The sequence below is a fragment of the Schistocerca gregaria genome, chromosome 8, assembly GCF_023897955.1.
Source record: "Schistocerca gregaria isolate iqSchGreg1 chromosome 8, iqSchGreg1.2, whole genome shotgun sequence".
In the NCBI taxonomy this organism is placed as follows: Eukaryota; Metazoa; Arthropoda; class Insecta; order Orthoptera; family Acrididae; genus Schistocerca; species Schistocerca gregaria.
In genome coordinates this window covers 256774191-256790811 of record NC_064927.1, presented here as the reverse complement: position 1 = coordinate 256790811, position 16621 = coordinate 256774191, and the positions used below count along the sequence as shown (strand labels likewise).

At 44.5% G+C, this 16621-nt stretch overlaps 1 protein-coding gene across 1 annotated transcript in view; it reads left to right on the top strand.

Moving 5' to 3' along the window:
• LOC126285438 (scavenger receptor class B member 1) overlaps window positions 1-16621 on the top strand; it is a 403446-nt gene that overhangs the window by 348442 nt on the left and 38383 nt on the right. The window contains exon 5 of the mRNA XM_049984826.1: window positions 11853-11991. Coding sequence (XP_049840783.1) covers window positions 11853-11991 — 139 coding nt within the window. The remainder of the gene's footprint in view (window positions 1-11852; window positions 11992-16621) is intronic.

Sequence of the window (16621 nt, the reverse complement as noted above, 5' to 3'; positions counted from 1 at the left end):
ATTGGCACCAAGGCAGAAGCGACTCTCATCGCTGAAGACGACACGTCTCCATTCGTCCCTCCATTCACGCCTGTCGCGATACCACTGGAGGCGGGCTGCACGATGTTGGGGCGTGAGCGGAAGACGACCTAACGGTGTGCGGGACCGTAGCCCAGCTTCATGGAGACGGTTGCGAATGGTCCTCGCCGATACCCCAGGAGCAACAGTGTTCCTAATTTGCTGGGAAGTGGCGGTGCGGTCCCCTACGGCACTGCGTAGGATCCTACGGTCTTGGCGTGCATCCGTGCGTCGCTGCGGTCCGGTCCCAGGTCGACGGGCACGTGCACCTTCCGCCGACCACTGGCGACAACATCGATGCACTGTGGAGACCACACGCCCCACGTGTTGAGCAATTCGGCTGTACGTCCACCCGGCCTCCCGCATGCCCACTATACGCCCTCGCTCAAAGTCCGTCAACTGCACATACGGTTCACGTCCACGCTGTCGCGGCATGCTACCAGTGTTAAAAACTGCGATGGAGCTCCGTATGCCACGGCAAACTGGCTGACACTGACGGCAGCGGTGCACAAATGCTGCGCAGCTAGCGCCATTCGACGGCCAACACCGCGGTTCCTGGTGTGTCCGTTGTGCCGTGCGTGTGATCATTGCTTGTACAGCCCTCTCGCAGTGTCCGGAGCAAGTATGGTGGGTCTGACACACCGGTGTCAATGTGTTCTTTTTTCCATTTCCAGGAGTGTATTAAATTGCACACTGAATTCATATTGCGCTGGTTTCACACTCGCGGTATGTCGCAGATATTCACAAGCAAGTAAAACTCACTAAAATCGTCCAAAATACACTCCGAAAAAGAAACTTGCTAATACCACACGGTATCAAAAAAAGCAGTCAGCATCAGCAAGCAAGGAAAGTAAAGTGACGGGACAAATTTCGCGCGCGCTTTGTCCTCTAATCATTTATGAAACTCTCGCTAGATGGCAGTACTGTTATGTTACAGTAGTCTAGTGCACTCTGGCGGGATATTTGCAAACTTGTTCTAAATGTGGATAATATAGCCAATGGTAGAAACAAAACAACTATAAAAAACATTATCAAAACATTAATACTAAACGTCGATTAATGATACATTGAAGCTTAGTAGAGATGTGCAGAGACAAAGATTGAATAGCGAAGTTTCGGCCACTCTACATTCCTTTATTACATAGATAGTGGAACGTGAAAAACGTGTGGTAGTTGGTATGACTCCCTTAGGCTGCAAGCTCTGAGCCTTCGGGTCGCCCATAAAGAGCAGTACTATGTAGCAGCCACGCCCCCAAACCGCTACTACATGCAGCTTAATGACGTTCCAAGGCGCAGCCTAAACACTACTAACCGTTCGGAAAACATCTATAGATACAAACAGTTCCAAGAACGTTGACCATCGTTATTTTAATCTGAGTGGGAAATGTGCGAAGTTCGTCCTGATAATTAAATTATGTAATATGTTCTTACGAAATTTACATTAACATGTATTTTGGGGCGGCTCCCTCTCAGAGCCTTTAATTATGAGCCGCGCCTGATTCTGTGGTCTTCTCAGTGTTCGCTCAGACTCTGGTTTAGCTGCAGCTCCGTTCACTGATCGCATTAATTATTGGGGCGTTTGAAACCGATAGCCATTTATTACAGCGAGTGGCACTCGTCGCCGGTTCTTGTCAGTTAGTATTCTTTTACGACTCCTGGTTACGAATTGTACACTATTCCTCGTAGACACCTTGAACAATTCGAGCTGATATACCAACAGATCGGACAGCTTCACTCTGCGTGGTGATGGCACGTCCGAACACGGTAAGTCCTTCTTGCCATTCTGTCATGCCTACACGTGGACCAGTCTCAACGCACTCACTTCATACAACCGACTGACACAAGTACATCAGTGCAATGTCACGATTACGTAAGAGTTGTAGGGTTACCTGGACACCTGGTACTACATATACACCTGGTACGGAGCTCCTAAATGACCACGATGCTCTCTTAAGGGAGAGACTAAAATTTTCTCTGGTGAGCTTAAGTTCCAGACTTCTAATTGTAAGAGCGTGTGAACAATTCTCCATCGGTCCTAAGAAATTTTTATGGCACTTAAAGTGGTTTCACTTGTATTTATACGTGTTAAATTCCCAAAATGCATCACTGCTAGGATTCTATCTTGTTGTGGTCAGATTATAACGAATATTGTTTTCATGTTTACGGAAACGAGCATTTTATGCGTAGTAAGTCAAATGCTTCTAATATTCGAGATACCATTAAGTCACTTTCTTCCTCTTGACTGTTTAACTGCTTTTTGCCCGAGATAACATTACATTACGGGCTTGTCGTAAAATTGTACAGATAGCTGAGTAATATACTCGAACTTAATCAGGCCATGCTGAGGCAACACATTAGAAAATGAGGCACAGTAAAATAGATGAGTTCTGCTATCTGGTGGTGGTGGTGGTGGTGGTGGTGGTGGCGGCGGCGGCGGCGGCGGTCTGTATCACCCCAAATATTGGTTTAATGCAGCTCTCCACGCTAGCCTACCATGTGCGAACCACCATACCTCTGCATTCTACGTCCATTTGAATCTTCTTACTTCAGAGAAGTGTCGGTCTCCCTCTACAACTGTCACTCACCCCCTCTAAAAGTCACACTATTAGCAACTTGACTACTCCTTGGTGCATCAGTAAGCGTCCTGTCAACTGATACCTTCTTATAGCCAACTTGCCCCATAAATTTCTTTTCTCTCCAGTTCGATTGGGTACCTTCTCTGTACTAATCTGATCCATCCATTTACGTCTTTTGCCTGGAGTCGCATTGACTTGAGCAGAACTGTCTTCAGTGATGAGTCAGACTTCTCAACTGAGCCCCGATGGCAAGCGAAGACGTGTCTGGAGCTGCCCTGGTTAGTGGTAGGATACCAACCAGACTGTCAACCGCTATACAGCCCGACAACCAGGAGTGATGGTCTGGAGTGCAATTTCATTTCATAACAGGACACTGTGGCTGTCATCCGCTGTAACCTTACAGCACTACTCTAAGTCGACGATATTATTTGTCACGTTGTATTCCCGTTCACGGCAAACTATCCTGGACTTACATTTCAGCCAGATAATGCTCGCCCGAGCACGGAGTTTTTGCTGCTTGCAATCACGCTTGCGAACGCTACCTTAGCCAGGAACGTCGCCGTATCTCTCCCCCAACTGAGAAAGTGTGGAGCATTATGGGCAGCATCCAACTGCCATTTTGACAGAATTAGACACGATGTCCCTCAAGGAAGACCTCCAACAGCTCTATCTCAGAGCCAAGCCGACGAAATGCTTGCATAAGAGCCAGAGGTGGGCCAACGCGTTATTTACTTGCTCAATTTGTGAATAAATCATCCAGTTCTTCTGAGATTGTAATTATTTGCTTATCTGTACATGTACATTAGATCTACCGATTTCCGTCCCTTCGGATAATTCCTTCGTGGTTTAGCCGACCGCGCGATGGCCGAGCGGTTTTAGGCGCTTTAGTCTGGAACCGCCCGACTGCTACGGTTGCAGGTTCAAATCCTGCCTCGGGCATGACTGTATATGATATCCTTAGGTTAGTTAGGTTGTAACGTCCCTTTAGAAAAATTTATGAATTACTGTGCTGATAAACCTCTTACGTTATTTGATTTTCAAACATGTGAGCAGAACTGAACGTACTCAGACATTTCTCTTTATTTATTCTGATCAACACTAAACTGATAATATTTTTAGCGCAACGCAATCTGACTTTCAATAATCCCTACAAAAGAATGGCCCTGACTAACAATAACCTATACCTTTCATGAATCACTTACCTCACAAAAATCTTCGTTACTCGAACTACTGCAATAGAGCGAGCCCCAATACTGCCAGCTAAATAAGAGATTCTAACTACTGAACGCACTAACTACTGATAGGCATAGTTAGCAAAAGAAAGATTTTGATAGAGAACAAACAATGTATTTACCTTAATGATGTTCAAAAGTCGTCATATAGATATCAGTTCATGATATCCAGTATTACAAATGTACTTTTTCTGATGGACACACGTCCAGATCGTCCGCTCTCAAAATTCTGCCATCTCTCTCCCCACATCCACCACTGCTGGCGGCTCACCTCTAACTGCGCAACGCTACGCGCTGTTCACATCCAACTGCCCAACACTACAATAGCGAATATTCCAACAGTGCCAACAACCCACAGACTGCACACAGTACAGCCAGTGATTTTCATACAGAGCGCTACGTGACGTTACCAACATAAGAACCTAAACAGCCTACTTTCAAAGTTTAAGAAGTTCTAGGGGACTGCTGACCTCAGATATTATGTCCCATAGTGCTCAGAGTCATTTGAACCTTCGTGGTTTGTCGTTCTTTTTTTCCCCACTTCGAATACATTTGGCCAAAAGATTAGAAGAGCTTGGAAGTAGTTAAGATCCTTCATTCAGTTACAGTGGTGTAGAAGGACGCGTTAACATAGTCAGTTACAACCATAGGAGTAATTTGTTTCTTAATTTAGAAGTCAGTCACGGCAGTTGTCTGCTGGTAAGAACAGCTAGGCCCATAAAGGCGAGTGCTGTTAAGAACGTACCTGTGCTGAGGTTCTGTCGCAATACTGGCGAGGCCTGCAATGTGCCTCGCTTAGGAACACACTTACTCCGCATCCACGAGGCCGACCTCTCGTCTGACTCTCACATCAAGACACGTGTACGCACGCCGCGTCAGACTGCCCCTCAGTCTCAAGTGCGTTGCGTACTTCATCGATGTAGCAAGTCGGTTGCTCCGCGCCGTCTCGTTTTACGAGCGGCAAATACCTCAGCAATTAACCTCTATAACGCCGGCTAATGTAAAAGACGTGCGATTGGACTCATGTTTGTGATAGAAGGCGGTCAAGGTCTGCGTACGTGGTATCGCGTCATCTAGATTATTAAGAGCAAAGGTTGTTCAATGCCGGTTAGAAAGGTGTTAATCACTGTGGTTCAAGTGCAAACTGTGGAATTTTTCTGAATGGTCTGTTCTGTATCCATGGGCGACGTACACTATCTGATCAAAAGTATCCGGACAGCCGTACGTAATGGGAACTGACAACCATATGTCAACAGAAGTGGACGCGCAATATAAAAAGAGACAGCGAATGCTGTTTTGTCAACATAGAAGCAGTAATAGCGGAATGAGTCAGTCAGGAGACTAGCCACTGGATGTCACCTGAGTAACAGATCCATGAAGGAACCTACAGCTGCCCAAGGCGACTGTTGGTGATGTGACTGTTCAGTGGAAAGGAAGAGCGACACCTAATTCATCTACTGACGGACAGGGATCGTCGAGCATTGTGGAGAGTAAACAGAATGAGACTTTCACTCTGCAAAGGAGTTTCATATCAGCGGACACTCCGCTATAGAGCGATAATCTCATCCTGGAAACATCCCCCAGGCTGTGGCTAAGCCATGTCTCCGCAATACCCTTTCTTCCAGGAGTGCTAGTTCTGCAAGTTTTGCAGAAGAGCTTGAAACGTCCCCTTAGAACAATTACACATGACTGTGCTTAAACTGACACACAATATTTTTTTAGCGCAACGCAAATTGACTTCTAATAATCCCTATGAAATAATGGCCCTGACTAACATTAAACTATACCTTTCACAAATCACTTACCTCACAAAAATCTTCGTTACTCGAACTACTGCAATACAGCGGGCGCCACTACTGCCAGCTAAATAAAAGATTCAAACTACTCAAGGCACTAACTACTGACAGGCATAGTTAGCAAATGAAAGATTTTAATACAGATCAGACAATGTATTTACCTCAATAGTGTTCAAAAGTCATAATGTATATATCAGTTCATGACATCCAGTCTTACAAATTTCAAAACTCCATCTACCTCCCCACATCCACCACCGCTGGCGGCTCACCTCCAACTGCGCAACGCTATGTGCTGTTAACATCCAGCTGCCCAACACTACAATGGCGAGTATTACAAAATGCCACCCAGCCACAGACTGCGCAAAGCACAGCCAGTGATTTTCATACATAGCGCTACGTGGCGTTACCAATATAAAAACCTAAACAGCCTACTTACAAGCTTCTGTGAAGTTTGAAAGGTTGGAGACGAGGTACTGGCGGAAGTAAAGTTGTGAGGTCGGGACGTGAGTCGTGCTTGGGTAGCTCAGATGGTAGAGCACTTGCCCGCGAAAGGCAAAGGTCCCGAGTTCGAGTATCGGTCCGGCACACAATTTTAATCTGCCAGGGAGTTTCATTGTGGAGTGTGGTTGTTGAAAATCGCTTGATACCAGTGGAGGGAGCAACTCGTGAGTTCCAAAGTCCTATTAGCAGCCCAATTAGCACGATGGTTGTGCATAGGGAATTAAGGAAAATGGTATGGAATGGCCAAGGGAATTCCCATAAACCACACATTTCAAGCGACGTTCGGGGTGATATAAAAAACGACGCCATTGTGGATGAATGGAAACGAGTGCTTTAGAATTATGAATCATGCTACATCCAGTATCCAATGAAAGGTTTTGAGGAATGCCTGGGCAACATTGCCTGGCATCATGTATAGTGCCAGCAGTGAAGAGCGGAACAGGTGTTGGCAAGACATCGAGATTTTTCGTGATAAAAGTGTGGCTCCCTTACTGCCCTTCCGAAAACGCCACATGTGTAAGGATGTGAGCACATTTTACAGATTTGTGCACTGTGTACGGTAGCGAAACATTTCCTAGAGAATGACTGTGTCACAATGAAAATACTTGCTGCCATAAAGCAGCATCTCTGAAACAATGATTTGTGAACAACAGTGATCCTCAGATGGACTGACAAACCAGAGCCCGCACCTGAATCCAATGGAACGCCTTTGGGAGGAGTTGGAGTCATTAACTTCGCTCCAGACCCCAGTGTCCAACATCAGTGCTTTATGTGGTTTCGGCTCTTCAGGTAGAATGGGCCAAAGACACTCAGACACGTCATTCAAAATGTCTCCAGCGTAGTTAAAATCGTCGTAAAGGCTTGTTCACAAATAGGTGTCTCCACACCTTGATGATATTGTATATAAGAAAGTATTATTTAAAACAGCAGTAGAGTGCCAAACTGTTTCGCTCGCAATTATATATCACTACGTCATCCGTTTATTCCCTTCTAATGTATTCTACGTCGTTTCAAGACAGGAATAACGTTAGAAAAATGTTGGACCCCATGTCTGAAGAGAATAGAGGCGGGAATGTTTTGGTTGAAAGTCCTGTGGATGTCGATATCTTTAGAACCGGAGGACTGCTTCAGTTGTACGTGGAGTGGGCGAAAGAAAGTACAGCAATGTGCGCAACACAATCATTGTATAAGTGAACACTGGAAAATAGAATCTAAACGTTTGAGATGCTGTGCCATAATAATAAATTCGTGCGCCTTAACAACCTGGAGTAAGTCTTTCAGCTCGACGTCGTTTCGTCGATTTGTGTGTTCCTATCCCAATAATTTTATCTGGGAAAGGGGTCCTACAATTTAACGTGGAATCCACACCATGTTTCTTCCCTAGCGAATTTTCATATCATAGAGAGTTGAAGGCTAAGTTAGACTGAAATATTCTGTCGCCTGATGGATATTCGATACTGTGACTTTTCGATTTCAGGGCACGCACTTTACCATTAGACTATCAGGCCTGCCTCGACGATATAATAAAGGACGATGCTGAAAAATGGGCTGATAACCTAACAAACAGGACTTACGCACATGACGCGATGGTACTTGAGGCTGCCAAAATGTACAAAACGTTGTACAGGAAGACATAAAGTAGAACGTTTACAACAAGTAACTGAGGGTACTGGGTGTAGATACTACTCTACCCTCTCCCTCAGTAACCTCATCATGCTTTTCAATAGAAAAACACACTAGGTGTGAGTACAGAGCTTCTTGTCTTTGTTGGTGGTCTGAAAAATATTAATGTCCGGTGGCAGAGAGATAAGGCACTGAACCACATCTGTGACTTTTTAAAGACACACTTAAACAAGCGATAAAGCCTGTTCACACTGAACTGTTCTGATAGATGAACTTACCGCACCTGAAGATGTACAAAGCGCGGACCGCCCGGTGAGGGCTGCAGTTCTTAGTCTTATTACGCATTTCTGGGATGGCCTTCAACCGTCACTAAGAACATCTTCATCGAGTCTCAGCAAGCCAGCCAACCTGTGTTGCGCGCAGAGTTGAGTTCGTGTACCTGAAACGTCCCCTGCTGCTGTTGATCTCTTGGGACTGCTTGTTAAAACATCTAATGGATTTTCGTAGGTTCTAGTCGCTGTTGAACTTACTTCAAAATTTGTTTCTTTCACTCCGTTACGTAAAGCCACTGGACGGTCTATATCCATCGCCTTTGTTAAAAATTTCTTACGTGAAGTTGGACACGTTAGTAAAGTAATTTCAGATAACGGACCGCAGTTCAGATCTGCTGTTTGGTCACGCATGCTTCTTAACCATAAGATCAAATCTGTTTTTATTTCATTGTACTCACCACATTGTAACCCGTCTGAACGGATTATGAAAGAAATCAATAAGCTTTGCAGACTTTATTGTCACAGAAAGCATCAGCATTGGGACAGATATTTACACTTATTTCAAAACGTGCTGAATGAAATGCCTCATGACTCCACTGCTTTACCACCTGTTCTTGTACTGAAGAATAAAGAACCACCGAACAGAATCAGAGAGCTTGTACCTTTTCCGAATACACGTAAACTTCGACACAAAGACATAATTGATTTGGCTATTAAAAATATAAATTCTGCTGCAGACAAAAGGAGAAAATTACACGGTAAAGCAAATGCAAAGGAATTATATATTGGTCAGAAAGTTCTCATTAAAGCTCATTCATTGTCACATAAGAAGAAATACTTGAGTCACAAATTCTTTCTAATTTACAATGCACTTTACAGAATTCGACGTATGCCACATGATAATTGCGCTGAGGTTGAAACTCTGCGTACTAGGAAGAGTAAAGGTTTACACCACATTTCACATGTCAAACCGTTTATTGAATCATAATCTGCTGTTTAACTTAGTCTTTGCCATAGAGCATTTCACATTTCTAGTATGCTTTGTCACACCGAGAACCTGTTAACATGCAACCATGTTTGAAGTTAAATATCCAGTCAAGAACCAAGAGAACTTATTTAAACAGAAATTGCGAATACATTGTTATAGTGAACAGACGTCACAGTGTTATTGTGCGTGTACATTCTTGCTTGTTAGTTGCACGATTACGTAACGACTATAAGGCTGACATACTTAGAACATTTACCAGTACTGCTAATGAGATTTTAATGCAACATTATGGTTTACTTGAAAATAAATTCTAGATTTAAAGTACTTTCTATGAGATACCAGATGACTCAGTGGTTAGTTTATGTGACAGCTACACTATTTTATCACGACGCTACTAATGAGTGACAATTTACAATGTTGCTTTTGCACTGTATCTGTTTTATATCTGCACAGTTTTTCTGTATTATTCTGGAAAGTAAAACATGTTTTAGTAGTAACTTTTGTGGTATAGCTGCAATGAGACAGCCTTTTCCGTAGCACAACAATACGTTACATAAAACCTAAACAGCCTACTTACATAAAATGTCATCACATCTTTTCACATGCATACTCTGCACAACCAGTAAAAGTGTCATGCCTCTGCTCGTGGTGTAGGCCTTCCGGAAGGACTCGTGTCCATTCCTCTTGCCATACAGTTGCCTTGAGCCCATCTCGTTTACTACATCTGGGGAGAAACAACGTATGGCCGTTCCCCACGGCTCAGTCTTAGATCCACCATTGTTCCTCATACGTGTAAACTGCCTTGCGTCTAATGTACTACAAGTAGAATCAGTTATTTTTGTAGATGACACTATTAGTGTAATCAGTCCAAGCATACATACAGAAACAGAAGAAATAAACTATATTCTTAAAAGTACTATTGATTGGTATTCTGTGAATGGCCTCACCTTCAGTTTTAAAATAACAAAACTGAATACGTTGCGCTCATCTGCGGGTACTAAACCAATGATACGTGTAATACGTGCTGAGAAAATCATAAACAGTGTACAGACATAAGAATTTTTAGTTATCTGTATTGATGAGAATTTAAACCGCAAAGGGAACATTTTGGAATTTCTAAAACAACTTAGTTCCCCCACGTTTGCAATTAGAATTATTACAAATCTTAGCGAGAAACAACTCAATAAGTTGAAATATTTTACATAGTATTATTCAACAATGTGATTAGGATATTGTTCTGGGGTGCTTCATCTTTCAGAAAGGCTCCATAGCTCAGAAATGTGGTGGTGAGCTAATTAATGCGACTAACCTTTTTTTTCTGACGAGGAACTAACTTCAAGAGAATATTTGCTTAAGTCTCTCGCCCGACAATCATTGGTTTAGATATCAGCGGTAAGCGTACTGAAGAAAACATTTCATTCTTCTGTAATGATTTCATGAAATAAAGAAATTTTAAAGCAATCTTTTAGGTGCCGATATTCGGACTCAGGGCTTTGGCTACTTGAGATAGCCCAGCGATTTTTATAACGATGTGAACTGTGTTTATGGTGGAAGGAGCAATGTACGTGACATGTTTGATTGATACTACCTGTTATTCAGTTTTGTCCTTCAAAACACGTCGTTGAAACTGCCTCATACCAGAGTCTTCTAAGACTGAAAAACTGTTACGGAAGTAAGGAGTAAACCTTTATATACAATAATAGTAGCAGGTTATGCTAGGAATCTAAACGGAATGGTATCAGTAAAGAGGTCATGGCAAGGGCAATTGCGTAAATTAATTAATGTTCAGTGCGGAATCCAATGTAACAAGTTTTGATCCGGGGTAAGGAGAGTGCGAGAACGAAGAGACGATTGATGAAGGCCGGAGTGACAATAAATCTGAGGTATAAGGAGGTTCCGAGTTGAATAGCAGGAGTAGCTAGCTAAGCTGTTATGAGAGTCGGCAACATGCGTCTCTGGAAACACACAAATTCTTTTCTTTGTAGATGACACTTCGATGAGATCTACAATTTCGAGATATCGCTGTTACGTGGAATAAAAACGATTCTGAAATGAGTAACAATCAAAAACGAAGTCTTTACCAGTATAAAAATCGGAATTACAAAAAATAATTGGTACTATACCTCCATGGAAGACTTACTTATAGATAGGAATCGTGAACACGGTTGGCAGTCTAGCCCAGACACCTTAGTCGGTAGGACAATTAAGCCTACAGCAAGTGTCAGGGTTGAATCTCGTGTCTAGCATAAAATGTCAACCTCTCAGGAAATTTGACAACAGTGCACACGGTAATGTACAGTGTTGAACTCATTCTGGAAGCGCAGAAAGATGTTTACTAGTATCGTTTAATTTTCAACGGTCTGATTATGGTCTTGCAAATAGAACACGAAACATCTCCGACTTATGTTGTTCTGTTGCACAAGCGAATAGCCAATAAACTATTGAACAGGTTACTGAAACTCAAATGGCTCAAAAACGCATGAGGATGGAAAATTTAAGTGATATAGAACGTAACAACAAATCACTCCAAACAATATTTTAACAATTGTCAAGGCAACGCAGAAACATTTTTGCAATTACCCATCCGTGTTCCGGCTTTGTGTGTACGCACTGCAAGATGTTTTTGTCCTTTTATGTCGTCCATTTATTAATAACTGTTGTAGATCAACCGCTCACTTACCTGTGATCGGAGTAATATTCTTCTTTGCTGTAGTGCTTGATATAAATATGATACAAGTCAACCAGAACGCGAAACACGATGATGCAAACGAATCGTGAGCTAAACAGTTTTTCTCTTTGCCTGGCAGGGAGGACATGGAGAAGGTGAACATCAAGTTCCACGACAATGGCACCGTCACTTACCAGCACAACAAGATCCTGCAGTTCGTCCCGGAAATCTCTGCTGACAAGAACCTCAAGCTGACTGTGCCCAACATCCCTCTGCTGGTAAGTACTTACCACTGCTCTCACCTGGCCACATCTGCCATGAATACTGAAACTAGAATGAGTCACCTTTGAACATAACCTAGACCTCGAGATCACACACTTTGTATTAACTAGTGTATAACGAGCTGTGAGACTATGATTAAGGTTGAAACAGTTCTGAGTGAATTCATTATATCTATTGCCGGCCGTGGTGGCCGAGCGGTTCTAGGTGCTTCAGTCGGGAACCGCGCCACTGCTACGGTCGCAGGCTCGAATCCTGCCTCGGGCATGGATGTGTGTGATGTCCTTAGGTTATTTAGGTTTAAGTAGTTCTGCGTTCTAGGCGACTGATCTCAGATGTTAAGTTCCATAGTGCTCAGAGCCATTATATCTATTGTCGATGGCGAACTCATCTGTGATTTAAATTGATGGTTTATGTAGTTATAACACGCAATCAGCCGCTCTCTGATAAGATTCCTCGCACCATTAGTAGTTTTTGAGCCACTGCAGCTTCATCATCAGATAGAGACGTAATAGGAGCATTATTTCCTGGCCTATGTGCAGTAAGACGGTAGAGTTATGATAATTGCACTGCTTCGTTGTATCAATGAGAAACTCATTCCAATAATGTACATTTAGACAGGTTACACACACGCGAACACAATATTTAAGTGCATTTGGTTTCACAGTAAACAAATGCAATGCTTCTTTGTGTGTGTGTGTGTGTGTGTGTGTGTGTGTGTGTGTGTGTGTGTGTGTGTGTGTGTGTGTGTAACTAAATGTGCATTATCGGAATGAATTTGTCGTGGATACGACGAAGCAATGTAATCACGACGAGTCTACTGTCTGACTGCACACGATCCAGAAAATAACATTCCTTCATTTCCAACTGATGATGAGCCAGCAGTGGCTAGAAATCTAATTTAAGGGAGAAGGTATGTAAAATTGGTCAAGTCGAAATTTTTTGCTGACAGATAGTTCTGTAGCATGTTAGCAATACTGTCTCCAATTTTCAGATTTTAATTGGTGATACAAAGATGTAAAACCCATCTTGTTTCAAACAATTCGCAGTGCCACGCCTACTTTTCTACACGATTCTGTCCTTGTTTGGGAAATTTCATGGATTCGTGTCATCAGAGACGACATGTGTTCAGTACAGAAGGCTGTGAGCCATTTACGGTGTGATTAGTTACGATATATTAAAGAAAGGCACACTTGGTGGGACACACAACCCGAACGAAAGTTGTAATATCCTTGTTTACAAGAGACGCCCGAAGAAAACGTTTGCTCGTGCACTATCGTCAAAATTTCCTCATATAATGGTTGTCTGGTGTTTGATGATAACACTGGAAGAATCGCGGCCGTTAAGAGACTGGGATTTGATGCAGGTAGCTTCGTTGAAAACCAGTTGAAGACGATGATGTGCGTATTGCTAGTTCTGAATCGTTAGTAAAGGATATTGAAAAAAGGGTGTGCCGGTAGGGTCAGATTAGAAGAATGGAGATCAAAGAGACTAAGTGTTTGCTTCCGACATAAATGCTGATAAAATCTTTTTTCCGCATTTCCCGCAACTTTAATTCTTAGGTGTATAAGGAACATTTACTGCTGAACCGTTGAAGATAAAAAGGTGAGAATCGCTACGGACCATGTACATACTGTGAAACAAGCTTCTGTGGTATAGAATTTTTCAGTGTGAATTACTATCAGACTTATTTAAATTCTTATGAAATAAAAATTGCTATGTATGATAAACAAATTAAAAAAAAAATGTTGCGTGAGTTGTAAGACTGATTTTAAAAGACTGGTACCCAATTTATCTGATTACTAATAAAACTGCCACATTTTGGAATTGGTAGGTAAAGAAATCTTTGAGAAAAAGTTCATCTGATAGTGTGTGTTCTAAAAGTATCCAGCAATGTCACGTCAAATCATTCGAAAAAAGAAAAAAGACAGTTTACAGCCAGTAACATAGTGATATGTGAAAAAGTTACGTTAACTTATATGTACCCGCGTATTATTTTACACGTGCCCACCTCTCAGGTGCAAGAAATCGTATCAAATACAGAAAGCGACTGACTGCATATTTTACCGACATAAAATGCCAAATTACGAGTAACGTAAATTTGTCAACTTTGTAGTAATGCTAACCGTTGTCGATGTACAGGATGCCAGAAAGATGAGTATTGTAGATGTGGAAGAATGTGATGGGTAGGTAAGTGGCCCCCTGTGGGTTCGGGGGTAAGAATAGGCCCACGGTATTCCTGCCTGTCGTAAGAGGCGACTAAAAGGAGTCTCAAACGTTTTGGCCTTGCGAGATGGTCCCCTAACGGGTTTGACCTCCATCCTTCTAAATTTTCCGAAGAGCGAGCCGATTGGGGAAGGGCGCCTTACAAGGAGCGATGTGTCCATCATGCATTACCATCTCTAGCCAGGTTTGTCGTCATCGCTTAGCAGTCCCGCTCACCTACCATCTCTTGGGCGTGGATTTGTTCTTGGGTCTGCTATGCTGTGTCGCTTTATGCGCCAATGACGATATTGGACTAGATCACCTGAAATCCAGCACGGTAGCCAGTCCGTTGTGGTGGGGCCGCCATGTACCCTGTTGGTTGTAGCCCCTGACTACACAGGGATCGCTCTGCTGATGCCAGCGCCGTTAACTCCCCACGTATGCCAAGGAGTAGATGCCTATCTCCTTGGGGCATTGGGACTCCCGGCAATGGCCATCCTGCCAGGTGGTCGTTGCTGAGGCTGGGTGGCGCCCGTGGGGAGGGCCCTTGGTCGGAGTAGGTGGCATCAGGGCGGATGACCCGCAATGAAGCGTGGTACATCATCTCTTGCTGGCGGCCAGCCGCCAGCAGTCTCTAAGCGTTCTAGGGCTCAATACAACGCAACTACATATGACCCCAAATCGTTCCCCTCCCTGGCTACACCATGGGAGGAACTAAAGACTAAGGATGCCAGCGAACCATACTCGCCCCGCTACCTGGTGTGTACGAGAGCTGATGGTGAATCCTTTACATCCATGAAGCCTCAGTTCTTCGACGAGCACTTAGAGGACAAGTTCGAGGAGGTGGAGGGCTTGTCCAAAATGCGCTCGGGCTCGGTTTTGATCAAATCGGCGTCTTCCGCCCAGTCCCACCGGTTACTCGATTGTACCAAGCTGGGGGATGTTCCGGTTACAATCACGCCCCATAAGAGTCTTACTATGGTTCAGGGCACAATATTCCATCGGGACCTTCTATTGCAGTCCGATGTCGAGCTTCGCGCCAATTTAGAGCGGCGAGGTGTTCACTTCGTCCAGCGCGTACATCGTGGTCCAAGGGATAAGCAGGTTGCCACCGGTGCCTTCATCTTGGCCTTCGAGGGTGATACTTTACCTGAGAAGGTCAAGGTGATGGTCTATCGTTGTGACGTCAAGCCATATATCCCTCCCCCGATGCGGTGCTTTAAGTGCTGGAAGTTCGGGCATATGTCTTCCCGCTGTACTTCCAGCCTCACATGTCGAGATTGTGGACGCCCATCACATCCCAATACTCCATGTGCTCCGCCTCCCATCTGTGTAAACTGCGGAGAGCACCACTCGCCTTGCTCGCCGGACTGCAGGATCTTCCAGAAAGAGCGCAAAATCATGGAGTATAAGACCCTGGACCGCCTGACGTACACTGAGGCCAGGCAGAAGTTCGAACGCCTCCATCCTGTTCGAATGACTGCCTCTTACGCCGCGGCTACTACTGTTATGGCCCCATTAGCTCTCCCTCAGACTGCCACCTCTCAGAGCCGGAATGCTACACCTGCCCCCTTGATGGTGGGGGGCACTTCACTCCCTGCTGCTCCTGCACTACCTGCCTCAGGAGCAGCAACCCCCCAACCATCGGGGACATCAGTCCCCACTTCTAAGCTGGTGAAGCCTCAAACTTCCCCGGCTCGAATAGCACGGAAAGGGTCGCTTGGGTCCCTTCCTTCCCAGGTTTCCGCCTCTGGTAAGGGTGACGTCAGCCAATGGAAGAAAAGCAGACCAGCGGCTGGTCGCAGGGCTTCCCGCTCCTCCTCCGTCCCGGAGACTGACTCGCTGGAGCCCTCCCAGCCAATGAAACCCAAGGATCAGAGAGACAAGACGAAGAAGAAGACCTCTAAGGCCAAGGACCACGCGGTGGCATCCACCCCACTGCTCCCTACAGGCTCTGCGTCCGGGGATAAGGTGGAGATCCGGGCGTCCGCTGAGGACCTGGATCTCGCCAGACCCTCAGACACCATGGAAGCAGATTGTACTGGTCCTCCATCGGTGGCAGCAGGTGACCCAGTGGCGTGATCTGCCTCCTCGGTCCCTTCACGCCTTTTTCGGACATGGACAAAGCGATACTCCAGTGGAACTGCAGCGCTTTTTTCCACCACCTTGCTGAGCTTCGCCAACTCATCAGCAGCCACTCTTTCCTCTGCATTGCCCTACAGGAAACTTGGTTTCCGGCAATGCGGACCCCTGCCCTACGTGGGTATCGGGGTTATTACAAGAACCGGGCAGCTTATGAGAGGGTATCTGGTGGAGTCTGCATCTACATCATTAACTCTGTGTACAGCGAATGTGTACCTCTTCACACACCTTTAGAGGCTGTCGCTGTAAGGATGTGGACGCCTCAGCCTATTACTGTCTGCA